Here is a 23,505-nt window from a genome sequence, read left to right on the forward strand (position 1 = left end):
CTTGTTGGGGGAAGTCTGAGTCTCGTGCTTACTTGGGGAGGGGGGGGGGTCTGCGTTTATTAAGACGGAAAAGCGAGGGTGACGCTTTTCGTATACGCGATTGAGGTATTGTAACCCTGATTGGTTAACCCCTAAGCTGCACACCCGGTAAAATGGACGCGGCGCTAAATTTTTTCCCAATAAATTGTTGCCTCTGCGAAATCATCATCTATTTCAAAAAACCTTAGGGGCCAGTCAAATATTACGCCACAGGTTTTTTGGACTTTTTAGGTACAAAAGTTAACCTGAGGGGTACGAATTAGCGATAAGACAATTTTTTGAAAGCAATAGGGGCGGTTGACGTAAAACGGACACTTTTGACTTCTGTTTTAAATGTTAATGAGGAGTTAAAATGTTGATGAAATTTAATAATTTTTTTCCAATACAAAGAACAATTCTTTCCCTTTGTGACGAGCCTAAACTGAGCTCAATTGATAAATTTGTTTCTGAGTTATAAATGATTTTAAAAAAGTCTAAAGTGTCCATTTTACCCCGTCTTCTCCTACATGCGATGCCAATGCGCATGCCGCTAGAATTTTCAAATAAATTTTTGAATTATTCAGGAAGTTTGAAAATTATCCTGAGAGGTACCAATTACTGATGAAATTCGAAAATATATTGATTCGGTATTGAACCGTTAAGAAACATTTGGGAAATCTTTAAAAAAATTAGAAAGGTTACTTTCGAAGCATTGATAGAAGCATTGATAAAATAACTTAAAATGGTAATTTTTAAAAAATTCCTATTTCAAGTTATCAATCCGCCAATCTCTAAATCCCATAAAAAATTACCAACCCCCTCGGAAACGTACTTGAGGGTAGTACAACGGCCAAAAGTTAGTTTCTTGCGATTTTTGCACGAAAAAAAATTTTTTGAACATGGCATATCCAAAAAAAAACAACTCCTACTGGAGTTTGTTTCTAGGGACTGCCCCAATCCCACAAAAAATTACCGATCCCCTGGAAAACGTACTTGAAGGTAATACAAGGGTGAAAATTCATTTTTTTTGCGATTTTTACACAAAACTATTTTTTTTCAACATGAAAAATACAAAAAAACCAAACCATTTCTATTGGAGAATGTTTATAGGGACGCCCCCAATTTCATAAAAAATTACCAACCCCCTCGGACCTACTTGTGGGTACTACAAGTGTCAAAAGTTAGTTGCAAGTTAGTTGCGAGTTAGTTCTTACGATTTTTACACGAAAAAAAATTTTTTGAACCTGACATATTCAAAAAAACAAACAATTCCTATTGGAGCATGTTTCTAAGGACTCCCTCAATCTCAATTTATTATATTCTACTGCCCGATGGTCAGTTCGATTCAGTTAGTAATTTCGCTTGAAATGAGAGTAATCCCGCCATCTTCCAGCGTGCATCTGCACTAAAAATATACGACATTTGCTGAAAATATCTCCAATACCGAGCCCTTTTCAACCCGCTGCTGATCTGAATCTGCCCATCGGGGAATGTGTGTCCACAAATTTCCGTGCCCATCAGTTCCATTTGAGATTGTCCATACAAACCAAGCACGCACAAACGACCCCTCGCCCCCCACACAACCACATGAAGTAAACGAGTCGACTGATGGAAGCGAGCCATTACATTTCCATGCGAGTGCACCCTGACCTACAATACCGTGACTGTCACCGCCTCCCACTGACTGAATGCGCTGGAATGGCGCGTCAGCTGCGTGCACCAGCTTAGGAGCCACTGATTGTGACGATGATTGAGTGACCAAATGTGATAATAATAGAGAAGAGTTACCGTTGTTTGTTCCTTGTGTCTCCTTTTTTGTGATTCAAATGTCAAATGTTGTGTCAATGATGAGCTCTCCACTGTCGTTGAGCAGCTCCAGTGCCTCCACTGGAGCTCCTGGAATGGAGACCGTTGTGGCTGTTGCTCTGGGAGCTCTCGCTGCTGTCTTCCTGGGGGCTCTGATTGTTCTCCTCGTCATCTGCAGGAGGCAACGGTGTTATTATGTAGGTTGACGATGGAAAGTGAGGCAGGAGCAGGGGGAAAGCACTATTATGGAGCTCCTTTGATGTTTTGTTTATTTTAGAATCAGAAAGACTCTAATGATCTCAATTCTGATCTCCTCGAGGGCGAGAACGGACTGGGACTTGGGTTGGACGTGTGGGAGGGCGAGGAGTGGCTTGCTGGAGCTGAAAGGTATAAACCCAAAAAGAAAATAAAACCAAACACAAAAAAATATAGCCGTCCGTTGTTGTCTGTTTTATTCGTTTTTTTGTTTTGTCTTGTCTCCAGTAATTTAATGTGCCCTTTGTTTATCAGTTAAGGAAATTTGTTTATCGTCTCAAGACAATCGGACCCAAAACGATATTTGGCCATTTTTTAGCAAATTTTATGTTTTCATGTCGAAGAAACATTCTATAATTTTTTTGACTGATAGCAGAACATATGAAACTAACTCTTTTGATGTTAAGAAAAAATAAACGCAATAGTTTTGCCAGAACTAAATGAATAAATTTTACTTTATACTCGGGCTCTTGTGAGATTTATGTTGAAATTTATCATTCACCTAGAAGACTCTAAAAATAAAAGGTAATGTGCAAAATTATACTGAATCAAATGGCCAGAGAAAAATTTGGGGTACCCGGGCAAAAAGAGGAAATATTTGAAAGATTCTATCTCTAATAAGCGCATGTTAGCGCATGTTTTTGGTGCATTTTGTCCACTCCACTCCTAAATAATAAACGTGGGATGGATTGACATTTTTATAAAGATAAAGGAAATAACGTCATCTCTCAGTAGAAAAAAAATCAATTTTTTTTTAATACTCGCAATTTTAGATAAACATCTTTAATTTATGGCATTCTCATAAGTTATTAAGTTTTTATATCCTCCTGTGAAATTATTTGTTGACTAGTTTTTTGAATCTAATAAAAAATGCTTTCATGAAATTTCCGTTTTTTAGAGTTCAAATTTTGAAGGGGTTTCTTGTAATTTTCTCCCATGCAGGGGTATTTGAAAAATAATTTGAAGATTTCTTGTTGCACTTTTAGATTTTTCCTCCGTTACTATTCGATTGAGATTCGATAAGAATCTTTTTTTGGGGTTTAGGTGGGTTGATGATGCCACTGGCTTGGCACCACCTTGCATTGCTGTGCTGAGGTCCTGTCATTCACTAGCTGCAAGTCTGACTGCAATCGCTGGGACAGTCAACAGTAATACTGTGCCTCTGGAGATTGTCGATGTGAGTTCCATCGTTTCTCCATTCAGTCCACAATAATTAGACTGAAACTGTGATTTCACACGTACAAAAAAAAATCAGAGGTTTTCATTTCTCTGTGCGAATTACTCTCTTAAGATTTATGCCATAAACATTCTTGAGCGTAAATTTCCTTGAACATAAATTTTTCCAAGGAAATCAGAAAAAAATTGCAAAAATTGGCTATGATTAAATAATTCGAGCAGAATAAGTTGAAAAGGAAAATCAGCATCTGTTTATTTTCCTTCCCACCAGAAAGTTGAAAAAATTTTAAATAACAATCGACGCATGTAAAATGAAATTTTAAAAAATCCAATTCCTTTTAATTTCTATAACTATTTATCATTCGAATAAATCAAATAAGAAGACAAAAACTCAGGGAATTTCAGATTTTACTGAAAAATCTGTGGAATTTAACATTTTTGAGCAGCAGGAAGACCAGAATTCTTCAATTCGCTTGAATTTTCAATAAAAATATGAACATTTAATACAAAATTATACAGCATTTTCCATTTTCAATTTAATTTTAAAACTTTACGAATATATTCTATCAATTTTCATGGAATAATTGAACTAAAATAGAAATTTTCTACCGATTTTTTCATAAAATTTTAATTTTTGAATGACGAAATTCCTTGGAATTGGAATTTCCTTGGGAAGAAGTGCATAATCAATGACCAATTGATTTTATCAACTCCTCAGGTTGCCAGACGCATTCCCCCTCGCGTGGACGACGTAGTTCGCAGTCTCTATCCACCCCTGGATGCCAGGCTCCTCGAGGCGAGAGTTGCAGCTCTAGTTCTAGCTGTCACCCATCTCGCCCTCGTCACAAAACATGGAGTACCAAAAAGTCAGGCACGAAAATTGGCATTCATCGATCAGGCCCTGCAGGACATGGACTCCCATCTCCTTGTCCTCAGGAATGCTGCACTCGCGCAGGAAACAGCGTGCAGCATACCTGCCTCCACCCCAGTTTAATCCCTGGTTTCAACAGTATTTGTTGACAATTATTGATATTATTTTTTCCCACTCCCTATTATTACTACTGATATTACAGAAAATGGAGAAAAACCATTTTTGAAACGTTGTATATATTTTTATTTTATAATATTCATGAGATATCCTTCCAAAAAGAAACAGGTTTAGCGAAAAATGCCTTTTTGTAATAAATATTTACAAGTAATTGATTCAAACTCCAGGTCTTCCACTTCGTCTTCCAGTTTTTTAAACTATTGTTATTAAGGATATCCAAGTAATTTAGTCTCCATTTGTTGATATCTTTTTCAACATTTGTATTTACACGTTAACGTTCTATTTAGGGCTCATTTTTTCCTAAATTACCCAACATTTTACAATAATTTTATTATTGGAACTCCGAAAGTCTAAATTTGATTTGGTTTTTTAAATCTTACAATACGAGAAAAATTATGAATAGTTTATTAGCAATTTTTCATTCTAAAATTTTTTCAATCGTCAAAAAAGTGTCTATATCGAGAATTTAATCAAAAATCTGTTTCATGCCAAACTAATGTTTCCAAAAGTTTGAATAATTCTTATAATTTATTCATTTGAAGGAAATGCTCAAAAGGGACTGATTTTTCCAAAATATTTCCAAATTTGGTGATTGAAAATCTTCAACTACTTAGATACACGGTTAGAAAAAAACATTTCTATATATTGAAAATTACGCTCAATTTTAACTTAAAATCTAAGAATATATACCTGAAGTTTCAACAACTAATTCTTAAAAAATTTAATGAAATATGGAATAAAAAAATCCAAGAAGTGGTCGATAAATTTCAGCCAAAAATATCCAACAGTGTATCCCAAAATATGTTATTATGGTTTAAAATAAACAAAATTAGAATAAAATAGTATAACATTATTTAATTCTCCCTCAATCGGTGTATCTTTATTTAATACAGTAGTAATTATTTTAAAATTTCATTAATCAATTTATTATGTTCCAGAGTGTGGGAAAAATGCTCGTGGACATTTAATTGTGATGATCACACGTGAAATGCATCCACTCATTTTATCCGCACTGTTATCACCATATTCAAAATTCACTGATAACAATGATTTTCTGCACGTGGTTGTCGATGACAAATTCATTTTTACCATTTTATTTAAATAAATTAGCTAGGTAGGCATGAACCCATCCGTTTGAACGCTACACAGCAGCGCTGAACCAGACGATGAATGAATTTCGATTCATACATTGGATGTGGTTGACGGCAATGGAACCAAGAAGTAGATATCGTTCTTTTCGGGTTTTCTTTCTTCGTTCATCAAAAAATGGAGATTAATGATTATTTGCCTCGGTTCATGAATTCCTTCTCTCTCTTCTGGTTGTCCTTCAGAACTTTAGACTTGAGGTGCTCCTTGTAGTTCAATATTCCACCTTGCCATTTTGTCACTGTTCCATTCTCACATACCCAAATTTCTTCGGCGACCTGGAATAGTGAATATGAATTTTTAGAAAATTAAAAAGAGATTGGGCATTGTAATTCTAGATGCATGACTTTCTAAAATTAATATCTTTGTTTTGAAGAAGAAGAGAGCGAAATATCTGTACAGAGTTTTTTTATTAGAGAAAATTGAGAGCTACGAAAGATCAGGAAATTTTTTTTAAAACGTCTTCTAGATTTTCAAAAATCTAGCAACTCATTTCGAAGTTTAATTGAACTGATTCTTTAAAAATGATAATGTATTCACTTGGAGAAGGCGTGGGAGTCACATGGAACACACACACGGCAAAGGTGAACCCCTTTCATCTTCGAATCTTTCTTACATCAATTTCAAAAAACTAAAATCAATGTTTGTATAAATTCGATAGATTGCTTCAAATCAATCCTCTAGGAGTGAAATCGACTTGTTCGGTGATTATGTTAATGAAATTGTTTGATGACTCACTTGATTAATAAGTCTGAAGTCGTGAGAAACGAGGACCATTCCACCGTCAAAATCATTGATAGCATCGGCGAGAGCATCGATTGTCTCCATGTCTAAGTGATTCGTAGGTTCGTCCAGCAGGAGTAGATGTGGCACCTGCCAGGCAAGCCATGCAAACACCACTCGACAGCGTTGTCCATCGGACAATTGCCTGATTGGGCAGACCTGCTGACGACCAGTGAGACCATAACGTCCAATGATTTTCCTCATCTCCTCCCTCTCCTTGACATCCGGGAAGGCCTTCATCATGTAGTCAAGGGGGGACATGTCAAGGTCCAATAATTCATGAAGATGTTGGTGGTATCTCGCAATTCGGAGATGAGAGTTCTTGCGAATCATTCCACTACTTGGGACCAACTAAACATAAAAATGAAGAGATTAATTAAATGGCAGCAGTGAAACAGAAGAGCAAAAATTAATTCTTCCCCTTTAATTGTTAAATTATTGATTTTCAACTAGCTCGTAAGTGAAAGAATTCAATTAAAAATTATATTTTTTATTTAGAAAATTAATGTTCGATCATCCATCGGTGCTCGTCAAATGATGCAATTTGAATCAATCAGGTCTCATTTTCAAAATTATAAAAATATCTCAACTGAAAAAAACTAAAAATTCTACTGTTGATTTTTTGTTAATATCTCTATAGTTTTAATCCCCATAAATACAAATAATCCTTACATCTCCATAAAGCAGTTTCAAGAGCGTGCTTTTCCCCGCTCCATTGGGCCCGACGAGGGCCAGCCTCGTATCCAAATCAATCCCGAACTCAAGATTCTTATAAATCCAGGGAGAATCATCATTATACCGAAAGCTGACGTTCTGCACCATGATAACAGGCGGTGGAATTCCCCCACAGCTTGGAAAATAAAAGTTGAGCACTTTGTCACTGGTGACCTTCTCAGTCAGCCCTTGTGCCACCATCTTCGCCAGTGTCTTCTCCTTGGACTGAGCCTGTCTTGCAAGTTTTGCCGATCCGTGACCAAACCTAGCGATGTAATTCTTCATGTGAGCGATCTGATCTTGCTCCCAGTTGTACTGCTTCGCCTGGTTCTCCAGGAGCTCCATTCTTGTTTTACCGAATGCCTCGTAGTTTCCAGTGTAATATTTCAGCTGTTTTTTATTCAGATGAATGATATTCGTACAGATACCTGGAATGATGGATTTTATTTTGAGTAAAATTGAAATTAACTTGATGTACAAATATAATTATGAAAATTTGAAGATGAAAAATAGTTAGACCATTTTTTGGATTAAGACTAGAAAAAAGGGTCGTTTTTTTGGAATTATTTTTGTGCATAATTCATAAACAACCGATTTTGCAGCTTAACAAAAATTTTTTTTCTAGTTCCCATTCTTCTTTTCTGAAAACGAAAATGAACAAGTTCTTCTCTGCAAAATTTAATTCGAACGTTATCTCGATTGTTTTTCCATCTTCATAATCTAAACTATAACACAACTCACTAGATTTTACATCACGTAGGTGTCCCTAAAAATTATGATTGCACAATCAAAAAAAGTAAAAAAAAATTGAGCATGAGAGGAAATTCTAAATGGATAATTTATCATGACAAATACTGCGACAAATGACGACTGAACAGTCATTAGATACTGTAAATTATTAATTTGCAATTTCCTCCCTATTGGGTTTATTCCCCAATATTATTCAAAAATGCTTTTTGAAAATGTTCAGTTTTTTAAGACTGCAGGGCTGTGTAAAACTGAAATGGCACTTGAAAATAAAAAAAACAACCAAGATCACGTTCGAAAGACAATACACGCTGGTCTTAAACTGAAAAACATCCTTACCATTCAAGAAATCCTGTGAATGAGATATGATGACAAGAATTCGCTTGTACGTCTTCAGCTCCTCTTCCAGCCAGACGCAGGCGTCAAGATCGAGATGATTCGTGGGCTCGTCTAGAAGAAGTAAATGAGGTTTGACGTAGAGTGCACGTGCCAGAGCGATGCGCATCCTCCAGCCTCCGGAGAAGTCTTTGGTGGGAGTTCTCTGCATCTTTGGGGTGAAACCAAGACCATGAAGAATGTGGGCGGCACGTGCCTCGGCAGTATCAGCGGACATGTCGTCCAGTCTCTCGTACACGTCCATCAGCTGCTCCTGGGCGTCCTCCTCAGGACAATCCACCAACTCCTCCGCCAATTTTTCAAGACGAACTCGCTCCTCATCGACCTCCATGACACATTCGAGAGCTGTTTTGTTGCTGGCTGGCATCTCTCGGGAGAGATGGAATATGTCGATCTGCTCTGGAATGGGCACCTCACGGTTACCCACCACTGAGAGGAGAGTGGACTTGCCCGAGCCGTTGAGACCCAGCAGACCGTAACGTCGGCCGCAGTTCAACTCCAGCATCGTGTCCTGGAGAAGCTCACAACCGTGGAAGGTTATGGAGAAGGTGGAGATTTTTATGTCTCGACTGCGGGGGTGAGACGCGAGGCTCCCTGTGCACGAACGGGCCTCGGCGTTGAGGCGGGCGTCTGCCTCTAGCTTCATGCAGAGGGCCTCTGGAGAGTTAGGGGGTTGGAGATTAGAATGAAATTTTTTTATTCCACGGACGATAAAAAATTGCAAAAAAACAGTGAATTCGCTAGAAATTTGATTGAATTTCTATTAGTTTTTGACTGATTCTGTTGAAAATTTCCACAAGTTATCCGCGGGTTTTTTTCAGCGAAAAATATTCGATGGAAAATATTTTATAGGAAAAATCAAAAGAATTCGATTTTTCTATATGAGTTATTCTACTGATATTTCTAGCGGGCGCCTGCCTCTAACTTCATGGAGAGAGCCTCTGGAGATTTAGGGAGTTGGAGATTAGAATGAAGTTTTTTTATTCCACGGATGATAAAAAATTGCAAAAAAACAGTGAATTCGCTAGAAATTTGATTGAATTTCTAGTAGTTTTTGACTGATTCTGTTGAAAATTTCCACAGGTTATCTGCGGGTTTTTGTCAAAGAAAAATATTCGATGAAAAATATTTTATAGGAAAAATCAAAAGAATTCGATTTTTCTATATGAGTTATTCTACTGAGATTTCTAGCGGGCGCCTGCCTCTAACTTCATGGAGAAAGCCTCTGGAGATTTAGGGAGTTGGAGATTAGAATGAAGTTTTTTTATTCCACGGACGATAAAAAATTGCAAAAAAACAGTGAATTCGCTAGAAATTTGATTGAATTTCTAGTAGTTTTTGACTGATTCTGTTGAAAATTTCCACAGGTTATCTGCGGGTTTTTGTCAAAGAAAAATATTCGATGAAAAATATTTTATAGGAAAAATCAAAAGAATTCGATTTTTCTATATGAGTTATTCTACTGAGATTTCTAGCGGGCGCCTGCCTCTAACTTCATGGAGAAAGCCTCTGGAGATTTAGGGAGTTGGAGATTAGAATGAAGTTTTTTTATTCCACGGACGATAAAAAATTGCAAAAAAACAGTGAATTCGCTAGAAATTTGATTGAATTTCTAGTAGTTTTTGACTGATTCTGTTGAAAATTTCCACAGGTTATCTGCGGGTTTTTGTCAAAGAAAAATATTCGATGAAAAATATTTTATAGGAAAAATCAAAAGAATTCGATTTTTCTATATGAGTTATTCTACTGAGATTTCTAGCGGGCGCCTGCCTCTAACTTCATGGAGAAAGCCTCTGGAGATTTAGGGAGTTGGAGATTAGAATGAAGTTTTTTTATTCCACGGACGATAAAAAATTGCAAAAAAACAGTGAATTCGCTAGAAATTTGATTGAATTTCTAGTAGTTTTTGACTGATTCTGTTGAAAATTTCCACAGGTTATCTGCGGGTTTTTGTCAAAGAAAAATATTCGATGAAAAATATTTTATAGGAAAAATCAAAAGAATTCGATTTTTCTATATGAGTTATTCTACTGAGATTTCTAGCGGGCGCCTGCCTCTAACTTCATGGAGAAAGCCTCTGGAGATTTAGGGAGTTGGAGATTAGAATGAAGTTTTTTTATTCCACGGACGATAAAAAATTGCAAAAAAACAGTGAATTCGCTAGAAATTTGATTGAATTTCTAGTAGTTTTTGACTGATTCTGTTGAAAATTTCCACAGGTTATCTGCGGGTTTTTGTCAAAGAAAAATATTCGATGAAAAATATTTTATAGGAAAAATCAAAAGAATTCGATTTTTCTATATGAGTTATTCTACTGAGATTTCTAGCGGGCGCCTGCCTCTAACTTCATGGAGAAAGCCTCTGGAGATTTAGGGAGTTGGAGATTAGAATGAAGTTTTTTTATTCCACGGACGATAAAAAATTGCAAAAAAACAGTGAATTCGCTAGAAATTTGATTGAATTTCTAGTAGTTTTTGACTGATTCTGTTGAAAATTTCCACAGGTTATCTGCGGGTTTTTGTCAAAGAAAAATATTCGATGAAAAATATTTTATAGGAAAAATCAAAAGAATTCGATTTTTCTATATGAGTTATTCTACTGAGATTTCTAGCGGGCGCCTGCCTCTAACTTCATGGAGAAAGCCTCTGGAGATTTAGGGAGTTGGAGATTAGAATGAAGTTTTTTTATTCCACGGACGATAAAAAATTGCAAAAAAACAGTGAATTCGCTAGAAATTTGATTGAATTTCTAGTAGTTTTTGACTGATTCTGTTGAAAATTTCCACAGGTTATCTGCGGGTTTTTGTCAAAGAAAAATATTCGATGAAAAATATTTTATAGGAAAAATCAAAAGAATTCGATTTTTCTATATGAGTTATTCTACTGAGATTTCTAGCGGGCGCCTGCCTCTAACTTCATGGAGAAAGCCTCTGGAGATTTAGGGAGTTGGAGATTAGAATGAAGTTTTTTTATTCCACGGACGATAAAAAATTGCAAAAAAACAGTGAATTCGCTAGAAATTTGATTGAATTTCTAGTAGTTTTTGACTGATTCTGTTGAAAATTTCCACAGGTTATCTGCGGGTTTTTGTCAAAGAAAAATATTCGATGAAAAATATTTTATAGGAAAAATCAAAAGAATTCGATTTTTCTATATGAGTTATTCTACTGAGATTTCTAGCGGGCGCCTGCCTCTAACTTCATGGAGAAAGCCTCTGGAGATTTAGGGAGTTGGAGATTAGAATGAAGTTTTTTTATTCCACGGACGATAAAAAATTGCAAAAAAACAGTGAATTCGCTAGAAATTTGATTGAATTTCTAGTAGTTTTTGACTGATTCTGTTGAAAATTTCCACAGGTTATCTGCGGGTTTTTGTCAAAGAAAAATATTCGATGAAAAATATTTTATAGGAAAAATCAAAAGAATTCGATTTTTCTATATGAGTTATTCTACTGAGATTTCTAGCGGGCGCCTGCCTCTAACTTCATGGAGAAAGCCTCTGGAGATTTAGGGAGTTGGAGATTAGAATGAAGTTTTTTTATTCCACGGACGATAAAAAATTGCAAAAAAACAGTGAATTCGCTAGAAATTTGATTGAATTTCTAGTAGTTTTTGACTGATTCTGTTGAAAATTTCCACAGGTTATCTGCGGGTTTTTGTCAAAGAAAAATATTCGATGAAAAATATTTTATAGGAAAAATCAAAAGAATTCGATTTTTCTATATGAGTTATTCTACTGAGATTTCTAGCGGGCGCCTGCCTCTAACTTCATGGAGAAAGCCTCTGGAGATTTAGGGAGTTGGAGATTAGAATGAAGTTTTTTTATTCCACGGACGATAAAAAATTGCAAAAAAACAGTGAATTCGCTAGAAATTTGATTGAATTTCTAGTAGTTTTTGACTGATTCTGTTGAAAATTTCCACAGGTTATCTGCGGGTTTTTGTCAAAGAAAAATATTCGATGAAAAATATTTTATAGGAAAAATCAAAAGAATTCGATTTTTCTATATGAGTTATTCTACTGAGATTTCTAGCGGGCGCCTGCCTCTAACTTCATGGAGAAAGCCTCTGGAGATTTAGGGAGTTGGAGATTAGAATGAAGTTTTTTTATTCCACGGACGATAAAAAATTGCAAAAAAACAGTGAATTCGCTAGAAATTTGATTGAATTTCTAGTAGTTTTTGACTGATTCTGTTGAAAATTTCCACAGGTTATCTGCGGGTTTTTGTCAAAGAAAAATATTCGATGAAAAATATTTTATAGGAAAAATCAAAAGAATTCGATTTTTCTATATGAGTTATTCTACTGAGATTTCTAGCGGGCGCCTGCCTCTAACTTCATGGAGAAAGCCTCTGGAGATTTAGGGAGTTGGAGATTAGAATGAAGTTTTTTTATTCCACGGACGATAAAAAATTGCAAAAAAACAGTGAATTCGCTAGAAATTTGATTGAATTTCTAGTAGTTTTTGACTGATTCTGTTGAAAATTTCCACAGGTTATCTGCGGGTTTTTGTCAAAGAAAAATATTCGATGAAAAATATTTTATAGGAAAAATCAAAAGAATTCGATTTTTCTATATGAGTTATTCTACTGAGATTTCTAGCGGGCGCCTGCCTCTAACTTCATGGAGAAAGCCTCTGGAGATTTAGGGAGTTGGAGATTAGAATGAAGTTTTTTTATTCCACGGACGATAAAAAATTGCAAAAAAACAGTGAATTCGCTAGAAATTTGATTGAATTTCTAGTAGTTTTTGACTGATTCTGTTGAAAATTTCCACAGGTTATCTGCGGGTTTTTGTCAAAGAAAAATATTCGATGAAAAATATTTTATAGGAAAAATCAAAAGAATTCGATTTTTCTATATGAGTTATTCTACTGAGATTTCTAGCGGGCGCCTGCCTCTAACTTCATGGAGAAAGCCTCTGGAGATTTAGGGAGTTGGAGATTAGAATGAAGTTTTTTTATTCCACGGACGATAAAAAATTGCAAAAAAACAGTGAATTCGCTAGAAATTTGATTGAATTTCTAGTAGTTTTTGACTGATTCTGTTGAAAATTTCCACAGGTTATCTGCGGGTTTTTGTCAAAGAAAAATATTCGATGAAAAATATTTTATAGGAAAAATCAAAAGAATTCGATTTTTCTATATGAGTTATTCTACTGAGATTTCTAGCGGGCGCCTGCCTCTAACTTCATGGAGAAAGCCTCTGGAGATTTAGGGAGTTGGAGATTAGAATGAAGTTTTTTTATTCCACGGACGATAAAAAATTGCAAAAAAACAGTGAATTCGCTAGAAATTTGATTGAATTTCTAGTAGTTTTTGACTGATTCTGTTGAAAATTTCCACAGGTTATCTGCGGGTTTTTGTCAAAGAAAAATATTCGATGAAAAATATTTTATAGGAAAAATCAAAAGAATTCGATTTTTCTATATGAGTTATTCTACTGAGATTTCTAGCGGGCGCCTGCCTCTAACTTCATGGAGAAAGCCTCTGGAGATTTAGGGAGTTGGAGATTAGAATGAAGTTTTTTTATTCCACGGACGATAAAAAATTGCAAAAAAACAGTGAATTCGCTAGAAATTTGATTGAATTTCTAGTAGTTTTTGACTGATTCTGTTGAAAATTTCCACAGGTTATCTGCGGGTTTTTGTCAAAGAAAAATATTCGATGAAAAATATTTTATAGGAAAAATCAAAAGAATTCGATTTTTCTATATGAGTTATTCTACTGAGATTTCTAGCGGGCGCCTGCCTCTAACTTCATGGAGAAAGCCTCTGGAGATTTAGGGAGTTGGAGATTAGAATGAAGTTTTTTTATTCCACGGACGATAAAAAATTGCAAAAAAACAGTGAATTCGCTAGAAATTTGATTGAATTTCTAGTAGTTTTTGACTGATTCTGTTGAAAATTTCCACAGGTTATCTGCGGGTTTTTGTCAAAGAAAAATATTCGATGAAAAATATTTTATAGGAAAAATCAAAAGAATTCGATTTTTCTATATGAGTTATTCTACTGAGATTTCTAGCGGGCGCCTGCCTCTAACTTCATGGAGAAAGCCTCTGGAGATTTAGGGAGTTGGAGATTAGAATGAAGTTTTTTTATTCCACGGACGATAAAAAATTGCAAAAAAACAGTGAATTCGCTAGAAATTTGATTGAATTTCTAGTAGTTTTTGACTGATTCTGTTGAAAATTTCCACAGGTTATCTGCGGGTTTTTGTCAAAGAAAAATATTCGATGAAAAATATTTTATAGGAAAAATCAAAAGAATTCGATTTTTCTATATGAGTTATTCTACTGAGATTTCTAGCGGGCGCCTGCCTCTAACTTCATGGAGAAAGCCTCTGGAGATTTAGGGAGTTGGAGATTAGAATGAAGTTTTTTTATTCCACGGACGATAAAAAATTGCAAAAAAACAGTGAATTCGCTAGAAATTTGATTGAATTTCTAGTAGTTTTTGACTGATTCTGTTGAAAATTTCCACAGGTTATCTGCGGGTTTTTGTCAAAGAAAAATATTCGATGAAAAATATTTTATAGGAAAAATCAAAAGAATTCGATTTTTCTATATGAGTTATTCTACTGAGATTTCTAGCGGGCGCCTGCCTCTAACTTCATGGAGAAAGCCTCTGGAGATTTAGGGAGTTGGAGATTAGAATGAAGTTTTTTTATTCCACGGACGATAAAAAATTGCAAAAAAACAGTGAATTCGCTAGAAATTTGATTGAATTTCTAGTAGTTTTTGACTGATTCTGTTGAAAATTTCCACAGGTTATCTGCGGGTTTTTGTCAAAGAAAAATATTCGATGAAAAATATTTTATAGGAAAAATCAAAAGAATTCGATTTTTCTATATGAGTTATTCTACTGAGATTTCTAGCGGGCGCCTGCCTCTAACTTCATGGAGAAAGCCTCTGGAGATTTAGGGAGTTGGAGATTAGAATGAAGTTTTTTTATTCCACGGACGATAAAAAATTGCAAAAAAACAGTGAATTCGCTAGAAATTTGATTGAATTTCTAGTAGTTTTTGACTGATTCTGTTGAAAATTTCCACAGGTTATCTGCGGGTTTTTGTCAAAGAAAAATATTCGATGAAAAATATTTTATAGGAAAAATCAAAAGAATTCGATTTTTCTATATGAGTTATTCTACTGAGATTTCTAGCGGGCGCCTGCCTCTAACTTCATGGAGAAAGCCTCTGGAGATTTAGGGAGTTGGAGATTAGAATGAAGTTTTTTTATTCCACGGACGATAAAAAATTGCAAAAAAACAGTGAATTCGCTAGAAATTTGATTGAATTTCTAGTAGTTTTTGACTGATTCTGTTGAAAATTTCCACAGGTTATCTGCGGGTTTTTGTCAAAGAAAAATATTCGATGAAAAATATTTTATAGGAAAAATCAAAAGAATTCGATTTTTCTATATGAGTTATTCTACTGAGATTTCTAGCGGGCGCCTGCCTCTAACTTCATGGAGAAAGCCTCTGGAGATTTAGGGAGTTGGAGATTAGAATGAAGTTTTTTTATTCCACGGACGATAAAAAATTGCAAAAAAACAGTGAATTCGCTAGAAATTTGATTGAATTTCTAGTAGTTTTTGACTGATTCTGTTGAAAATTTCCACAGGTTATCTGCGGGTTTTTGTCAAAGAAAAATATTCGATGAAAAATATTTTATAGGAAAAATCAAAAGAATTCGATTTTTCTATATGAGTTATTCTACTGAGATTTCTAGCGGGCGCCTGCCTCTAACTTCATGGAGAAAGCCTCTGGAGATTTAGGGAGTTGGAGATTAGAATGAAGTTTTTTTATTCCACGGACGATAAAAAATTGCAAAAAAACAGTGAATTCGCTAGAAATTTGATTGAATTTCTAGTAGTTTTTGACTGATTCTGTTGAAAATTTCCACAGGTTATCTGCGGGTTTTTGTCAAAGAAAAATATTCGATGAAAAATATTTTATAGGAAAAATCAAAAGAATTCGATTTTTCTATATGAGTTATTCTACTGAGATTTCTAGCGGGCGCCTGCCTCTAACTTCATGGAGAAAGCCTCTGGAGATTTAGGGAGTTGGAGATTAGAATGAAGTTTTTTTATTCCACGGACGATAAAAAATTGCAAAAAAACAGTGAATTCGCTAGAAATTTGATTGAATTTCTAGTAGTTTTTGACTGATTCTGTTGAAAATTTCCACAGGTTATCTGCGGGTTTTTGTCAAAGAAAAATATTCGATGAAAAATATTTTATAGGAAAAATCAAAAGAATTCGATTTTTCTATATGAGTTATTCTACTGAGATTTCTAGCGGGCGCCTGCCTCTAACTTCATGGAGAAAGCCTCTGGAGATTTAGGGAGTTGGAGATTAGAATGAAGTTTTTTTATTCCACGGACGATAAAAAATTGCAAAAAAACAGTGAATTCGCTAGAAATTTGATTGAATTTCTAGTAGTTTTTGACTGATTCTGTTGAAAATTTCCACAGGTTATCTGCGGGTTTTTGTCAAAGAAAAATATTCGATGAAAAATATTTTATAGGAAAAATCAAAAGAATTCGATTTTTCTATATGAGTTATTCTACTGAGATTTCTAGCGGGCGCCTGCCTCTAACTTCATGGAGAAAGCCTCTGGAGATTTAGGGAGTTGGAGATTAGAATGAAGTTTTTTTATTCCACGGACGATAAAAAATTGCAAAAAAACAGTGAATTCGCTAGAAATTTGATTGAATTTCTAGTAGTTTTTGACTGATTCTGTTGAAAATTTCCACAGGTTATCTGCGGGTTTTTGTCAAAGAAAAATATTCGATGAAAAATATTTTATAGGAAAAATCAAAAGAATTCGATTTTTCTATATGAGTTATTCTACTGAGATTTCTAGCGGGCGCCTGCCTCTAACTTCATGGAGAAAGCCTCTGGAGATTTAGGGAGTTGGAGATTAGAATGAAGTTTTTTTATTCCACGGACGATAAAAAATTGCAAAAAAACAGTGAATTCGCTAGAAATTTGATTGAATTTCTAGTAGTTTTTGACTGATTCTGTTGAAAATTTCCACAGGTTATCTGCGGGTTTTTGTCAAAGAAAAATATTCGATGAAAAATATTTTATAGGAAAAATCAAAAGAATTCGATTTTTCTATATGAGTTATTCTACTGAGATTTCTAGCGGGCGCCTGCCTCTAACTTCATGGAGAAAGCCTCTGGAGATTTAGGGAGTTGGAGATTAGAATGAAGTTTTTTTATTCCACGGACGATAAAAAATTGCAAAAAAACAGTGAATTCGCTAGAAATTTGATTGAATTTCTAGTAGTTTTTGACTGATTCTGTTGAAAATTTCCACAGGTTATCTGCGGGTTTTTGTCAAAGAAAAATATTCGATGAAAAATATTTTATAGGAAAAATCAAAAGAATTCGATTTTTCTATATGAGTTATTCTACTGAGATTTCTAGCGGGCGCCTGCCTCTAACTTCATGGAGAAAGCCTCTGGAGATTTAGGGAGTTGGAGATTAGAATGAAGTTTTTTTATTCCACGGACGATAAAAAATTGCAAAAAAACAGTGAATTCGCTAGAAATTTGATTGAATTTCTAGTAGTTTTTGACTGATTCTGTTGAAAATTTCCACAGGTTATTTGCGGATTTTTTTTCAAAGAAAAATATTCGCTGGAAAATATTTTATAGGAAAAATCAAAAGAATTCGATTTTTCTATATGAGTTATTCTACTGAGATTTCTAGCGGGCGCCTGCCTCTAACTTCATGGAGAGAGCCTCTGGAGATTTAGGGAGTTGGAGATTAGAATGAAGTTTTTTTATTCCACGGATGATAAAAAATTGCAAAAAAACAGTGAATTCGCTAGAAATTTGATTGAATTTCTAGTAGTTTTTGACTGATTCTGTTGAAAATTTCCACAGGTTATCTGCGGGTTTTTGTCAAAGAAAAATATTCGATGAAAAATATTTTATAGGAAAAATCAAAAGAATTCGATTTTTCTATATGAGTTATTCTACTGAGATTTCTAGCGGGCGCCTGCCTCTAACTTCATGGAGAAAGCCTCTGGAGATTTAGGGAGTTGGAGATTAGAATGAAGTTTTTTTATTCCACGGACGATAAAAAATTGCAAAAAAACAGTAAATTCGCTAGAAATTTGATTGAATTTCTATTAGTTTTTGACTGATTGTGTTGAAAATTTCCACAGGTTATCTGCGGGTTTTTTTCAGCGAAAAATATTCGATGGAAAATATTTAATAGGAAAAATCAAAAGCATTAGATTTTTCTATATGAGTTATTCTACTGATATTTCTAGCGGGCGCCTGCCTCTAGTTTTATGCAGAGGGCCTCTGGAGAGTTGGAGGATTGGAGATGAAAAAGAAAAAAATACATAGAAAAACCTAGTGAATTCGTTAGAAATTCAATTAAATTTCTATTGAGCCCCCTATTATTCTTCGGCCGATTCGATTCAAAAATTTCGCAAATTATTGGGAAATGTAATCTTGGGGAATATAATCTCTACATTATTTAAAAAGATAAAAACCTATTGATATTTGCTACAGAACATTCTACTGCCAATTTTTATCAAAATAATTCTACTTCCATCAGACATGTTATGCAAGAGAATAGAAATAATGGAAGCTCAGGAAGCTGAATGGCTTTGAAAGTAACGAAGCATCATGTCCCCTATGAAAAGTCGATGGTTTCTCAGTTACAGCTCTTTCGCAGTATATTTTTGAAGAACAAGTAAAGCAAAAAATATATTTTCTATTTAAGATAAGATACAACATAGAACACAAGAAAAAATAAATTTAAAAAAAAGTATAATTTAAGATCTATGAAATATAGAGTGTAAAAACTACCTCAATCAAACTGCTATCTACATTTTACAAATGTCACACCAGATACATGCAAATATATGATTTATGTACTTCTGCTATACCCCTCTAATGGGCTCTTTGTAAATCGTGAAATAAACATATTTATTTAATTAATTTAATTCCACTTCCATCACCTTTAACGTAACTTTTCTCTCCAACAGTTTTCGTTGAAGAAAGCAGTTCCCACAGTGGAAAATTGAAAGAGAAAAGTATCCTAGATGCCAAATGATCCTGAAAATCTCTTTTTATTACCTTCAGCAGAGATAGCCCCATTGGTACCATTTTGTACCTCTCCGGGTGGAGTTCCTTCCTTCACGTCCTCAGGTTTCGCCTGAATGTTTGGCTTTTTGCCTGTCTGCCTCGCCTTGGCAGCCTCCTTCTTCTTCTGCTGTTGCTTCTTCTTGGCGTCGGACGGCATTCTGCTTCAACTGGAAATGACAAAAAAAAAATTACTCCGAATATTCCCGAGGATATAACCTGCCAAGGATTTCGTTTCAATTACGTAATTGGGCTTTTTTGGGGTGAATCAGTGGTTTTGATGGTCGAATGAGCCGCAATCGTCAATTTGGAATTTCCGGATGCAGTTGACTCGAAAATAGATGTGCAACCGCATGGGAACGTGCTGAGTTTTTAACGCACGCCGTCTGGTCGTCAGAAACGTGCGTTCGACCTCCAGCTGAGGTAATTCAGAGTTTTTGGATTTAACACGAGGATTTTGGGACAACACTTGATTTTAGAATGTTGGAGGACCATTGGGGAGGGGTTCGCGGGGCCTTGCGGAATTAATTAGGGATTAATTGCAATGGTTTACCCAATTGTGCGCCAAAACGAGGGATCTCAGCGACACGGCAGCTTCACGTGTATGGATGAAAGGGCCCAAGCCGTCAAATAACGATGGATCATGGTTTTCGATTAGGAGGCAGCACTGCCATCTAGGGTCCCTATGGCAGCCATTGTTTCTACTAGTTTTCCCCGCTGAGATTCAAATCCCACATCACACAATTGGGTGTTGCAGATTTTTTTTTATGGATAAAATGACGAAATACGAAAATTGGATAAAAATATTACATACGTATTTTTTTATTTTTAATGATGATGGGAAATGGAGAAGTTGATTGACGTCACAATGCTTCGAATTCTGATTGAATTTGGATACCTAGAATTTTTTGGCAAATGGGCTAGGCTTGTTTTTTGATTTTTGCAAAAAAATCAGGTTGAAATACACCTCCAGAATTTTCAAAACTAGTTTATGGCGACAAGATTCAAATCCTGAATGACATAATTAAGTTGTTTCAGAATTTTGTTTATTGGAGGAAATACAAAAGCGATTACGAAATACAAAAATTAGAAAAAAATATTAGACACATATTTTTTTCTTTTCAAAGATGATGGGAAATTGAGAAGTTACTAGGGGAGGTTGGGATAATATGGACACTTTTGACTTTTTTTAAAATGTTAATGACGGGCTGAAATGTTCATAAAATGTCATAATTTTTTTCATTGCAAAGAACAATTCTTTTCCTTTGTGATGAGCCTAAACTGAGCTCACTTGATAAATTTGTTTCTGAGTTATAAGTAATAAAAAAAAAGTCTAAAGTGTCCATTTTACCCCACTCTCCCCTATTAGAAGTTGAGAAGTTATTATTTAATTGAGGGTATGTCTGCATTACAACGTCACAATGCAATTTTCAATGCATATCCGATCGAATGCCAATAGAATTCTGGTTGACTATCGATACGCAGAATTTATTAACAAATGGGATTTTCTCCTGAATTTTCCAACTTAAAAATATGTAAAAAATGGACTCGAAACTCACCTCCATCAACTTATATATAATTGAGTTGCTGCATAAATTTTTGTATTAGATGAAGTGATAAACTTTGAAAATAGATAAACAATCTCGAACATAGAAAAAATCCCACCAAAATAAGTTAAATAGAAATAGGACATTAAGCGCCCGGCTTTTGCATTACATTATTCAAAACTTAATAAATTGACCGCATAAAAACTGATAAAATACGGACCAAGCGACTGTTCGGTGGACCGGTGGAAAGAGTCACGTTCGTATGGATTTGAAATTGCTATTAGTCTCGCTAGAGTGCGCGACTGCGCCCCTTTGTTTTTTCTCGCAAAAAATTGAAATCTCGTAGTTTTCGTTGTGTCAACCGTCTTTCTCTCCATTTTTCACTAAAATTCTCATCAGTCTTTCCGTGATTTCGGTTCAATTGTGATAAATATGGAGTATGAAGGTGCACAACACGTTATTCAGAAGGAGTTACGAGAGAAAGAGATCTCTGAAGAGACTCTTCAGCCTCCAAACACCGCGGAGGTCGTGAGGAAGGAGGAGAAACGGAAAATTCGGTGAGTTGGATTTCCATTTACTATTTAATTATTATTGCATGGGCTTGCTTCATATGGGGTTCGAGATAACCTAGAGAATTGGAAGAATTTCTGCATGAGATGTTTGAATTATTTAGTTCCACGAAGGCGAAGAGTAAATTCACCCTCAGAGGGAAAGCCCAAAAGACCGCTCGCCGTAAATCAACGGCGAAGATTGTCAAAGAAGAGGCGATTATGCCATTTGTCCCGAGAAGGGTTTTCAGAGTTCTGTCTCTTCTGCGTCATGACAGATTCTTGAAGGTTGTCATGAACTTCTTCAAACCCACCGAGAAAGTACCGGTTTGGAACTTTGATACCAAGTCGAAGAAGAAAAATAAGAGGGGATGAGGATTGTTAAATTGAATGGGGAAAATTGACGTAGTAAATTTCGCAATAAAAATCGCTTCATTCAACAAAATGTCCGATTGTTCTGCTTTTCTGTTGAGGGTCTTTTGAGATATCACAATGTGAAATTCATGGATTTTAGAAATTGATCGGAGATTGGGATTTTTTTTAAATTCCTTGAGGCGAAGTCGGGAAGTGAGTTGATGAAAAGGAGTTGATTTGTCATTTCTTGTTGAAAATGTGAAAACGTCAGTTTTTTATAGGAAATTTCTGAAGAATTTCTGAAGAAATTTTCCTCACCTTTTTTCTAAAATTATGAACTTTTTGGGTAGTTTTTACTTTTTTTTTATGGGATATTTTTGGGTGATCACGATGTGGCATTTATTGATTCATTGATTTGGTCAATTTTCGTAAAATGTACGGGTTTAGAGATTTGATACTAAATGCTGGAAGAAGAAAAATCACAGAGGATGAGGATTATTATTGAATTGAATGGGGAAAAATGACAGTAAATTTTGCAATAAAAAATTACTTCATTCAACAAAATTTCCGATTGTTTTGCTTTTCTGTTGAGAATTTTTCGAGATATCACAATGTGAAATTCATGAATTTTAGAAATTGATCGGAGATTGGAATTTTTTTAATTCCTTTGCGCGAAATCTGAAAGCGAGTCGATGAAAACTAGTTGATTTGCCGTTTCTTGTTGAAAATAGAATTATTTTTGTATTGAATGATTTCGGGAGAAAATGTGAAACCCCATTTTCTTTGTAGGAAATTTCTATGAAATAGTTCTTTTTATATTTTTCTTAAGATCGTTGACTTTTTGTGGTAGAAAAACTATTCAATGGAATTCATGAGAGATTATTTTTTTATGGGATATTTTTGAGGTATCGCGATGTGTCATTTATTCATCTGTTGATTTTGAGAATCAATTTTAGACTGGCATTTTCTACTTTTCCTCAATTTTTTTTTAATTCATAAAACGAGTTTATCAACAAGTTTATGAATTTACGTGTTGTTAAATATGATATTCCAGTATCTAGTGATTTTACGAGAGAATGCAAAAACACTTTCTGTTGGAAATTTCATTAAAGAAAAGATGTTTAGCAATATGCACAAATAATTTCTCAAAAGAAGAAAAATCATAAATTTTCGTAATAAAAAATATCTTTATTCAATGAAAGGCATAATTAGATTCTTCTCACATTGTTACAAAATTATAAAATGTCTTTCGAGGCATCACAGTGCAGTAATGATCTTGTCTGCTAAGAAGATACAACAGGATATTCAATTAAAACAAAAAAAAACGAAATGTACGAAATTTATTGCTTTCAACAAGTAAACATAAATTACAACAATTCTTCCGAATAAAAAACTATTCGACAAACGATGCAGAATTGGCATTCATAAAAAATTAATTCCATACTGTACTATTCAATCTCCTTTGAAGTTGTAAAACGTGAAAAATCAAATTCAATATATTTATAAAATGCATTCAGCTCAGAAACAATTCAGGAGAAAATCTTTCCGGGCATTCCCTATATTTTTTTATTTACCAAAACAACAAAATTCATCAGTCACATTTTATACCTTCACTGTTAATTAAAAATACAATTTCTTATTTACAAAATTAATGAACAATTTTGAAAATGAACAGTTGAAAAAGTTCAATCTTTCATTTTTTCACTGTCTGCTGCTACATCTGCCATTTTCTGTCTTGGAAAAGAGAATAGAAAATTAAATCTAATGAGAGTGACGAAGAAATTTACATCTAAAATTAAAGTAAAGAGTCAGAACAGCATTCAACAAGAAACATTCAGATCCCACGCGCCGAAAAAATCGTCTG

At 34.7% G+C, this 23,505-nt stretch overlaps 2 protein-coding genes across 2 annotated transcripts; one reads left to right on the forward strand and one right to left on the reverse strand.

The window, feature by feature from the left end:
- Positions 1 to 1,553: 1,553 nt before the first annotated feature.
- On the forward strand, positions 1,554 to 5,156 carry LOC107040097 (transmembrane protein 98). Its single transcript, XM_015260042.1, has 4 exons — positions 1,554 to 2,021; positions 2,102 to 2,211; positions 3,124 to 3,256; positions 3,974 to 5,156. The coding sequence occupies exons 1-4, from the start codon at positions 1,845 to 1,847 to the stop codon at positions 4,247 to 4,249; spliced, it is 696 nt and encodes a 231-aa protein (XP_015115528.1). The 5' UTR covers positions 1,554 to 1,844; the 3' UTR covers positions 4,250 to 5,156.
- Positions 5,139 to 19,826, reverse strand: LOC107040096 (ATP-binding cassette sub-family F member 2). The gene is made up of 6 exons (XM_015260041.2): positions 19,746 to 19,826; positions 19,187 to 19,362; positions 8,033 to 8,746; positions 6,905 to 7,374; positions 6,188 to 6,583; positions 5,139 to 5,727 (listed from the first exon to the last, which is right to left on the reverse strand). Exons 2-6 carry the CDS (start codon positions 19,350 to 19,352, stop codon positions 5,584 to 5,586), a joined length of 1,890 nt encoding a protein of 629 aa, XP_015115527.1. The 5' UTR covers positions 19,353 to 19,362; positions 19,746 to 19,826; the 3' UTR covers positions 5,139 to 5,583.
- Positions 19,827 to 23,505: the final 3,679 nt, after the last annotated feature.

The sequence above is a fragment of the Diachasma alloeum genome, unplaced genomic scaffold, assembly GCF_001412515.2.
Source record: "Diachasma alloeum isolate Michigan unplaced genomic scaffold, Dall2.0 Dall_scaffold_00316, whole genome shotgun sequence".
In the NCBI taxonomy this organism is placed as follows: Eukaryota; Metazoa; Arthropoda; class Insecta; order Hymenoptera; family Braconidae; genus Diachasma; species Diachasma alloeum.

Excerpts from the sequence above, each read along its gene's own strand:
- LOC107040097 (XM_015260042.1), top strand. The coding sequence starts at position 1,845 with ATGTCAAATGTTGTGTCAATGATGAGCTCTCCACTGTCGTTGAGCAGC. Across the intron at positions 2,212-3,123 it reads TGGCTTGCTGGAGCTGAAAG|GTGGGTTGATGATGCCACTG; the intron begins GTATAAACCCAA and ends TTTGGGGTTTAG. Across the intron at positions 3,257-3,973 it reads TGCCTCTGGAGATTGTCGAT|GTTGCCAGACGCATTCCCCC; the intron begins GTGAGTTCCATC and ends TCAACTCCTCAG.
- LOC107040096 (XM_015260041.2), bottom strand. The coding sequence starts at position 19,352 with ATGCCGTCCGACGCCAAGAAGAAGCAACAGCAGAAGAAGAAGGAGGCT. Across the intron at positions 6,584-6,904 it reads TGAAACTGCTTTATGGAGAT|TTGGTCCCAAGTAGTGGAAT; the intron begins GTAAGGATTATT and ends TTTTATGTTTAG. Across the intron at positions 5,728-6,187 it reads ACTTCAGACTTATTAATCAA|GTCGCCGAAGAAATTTGGGT; the intron begins GTGAGTCATCAA and ends TCACTATTCCAG.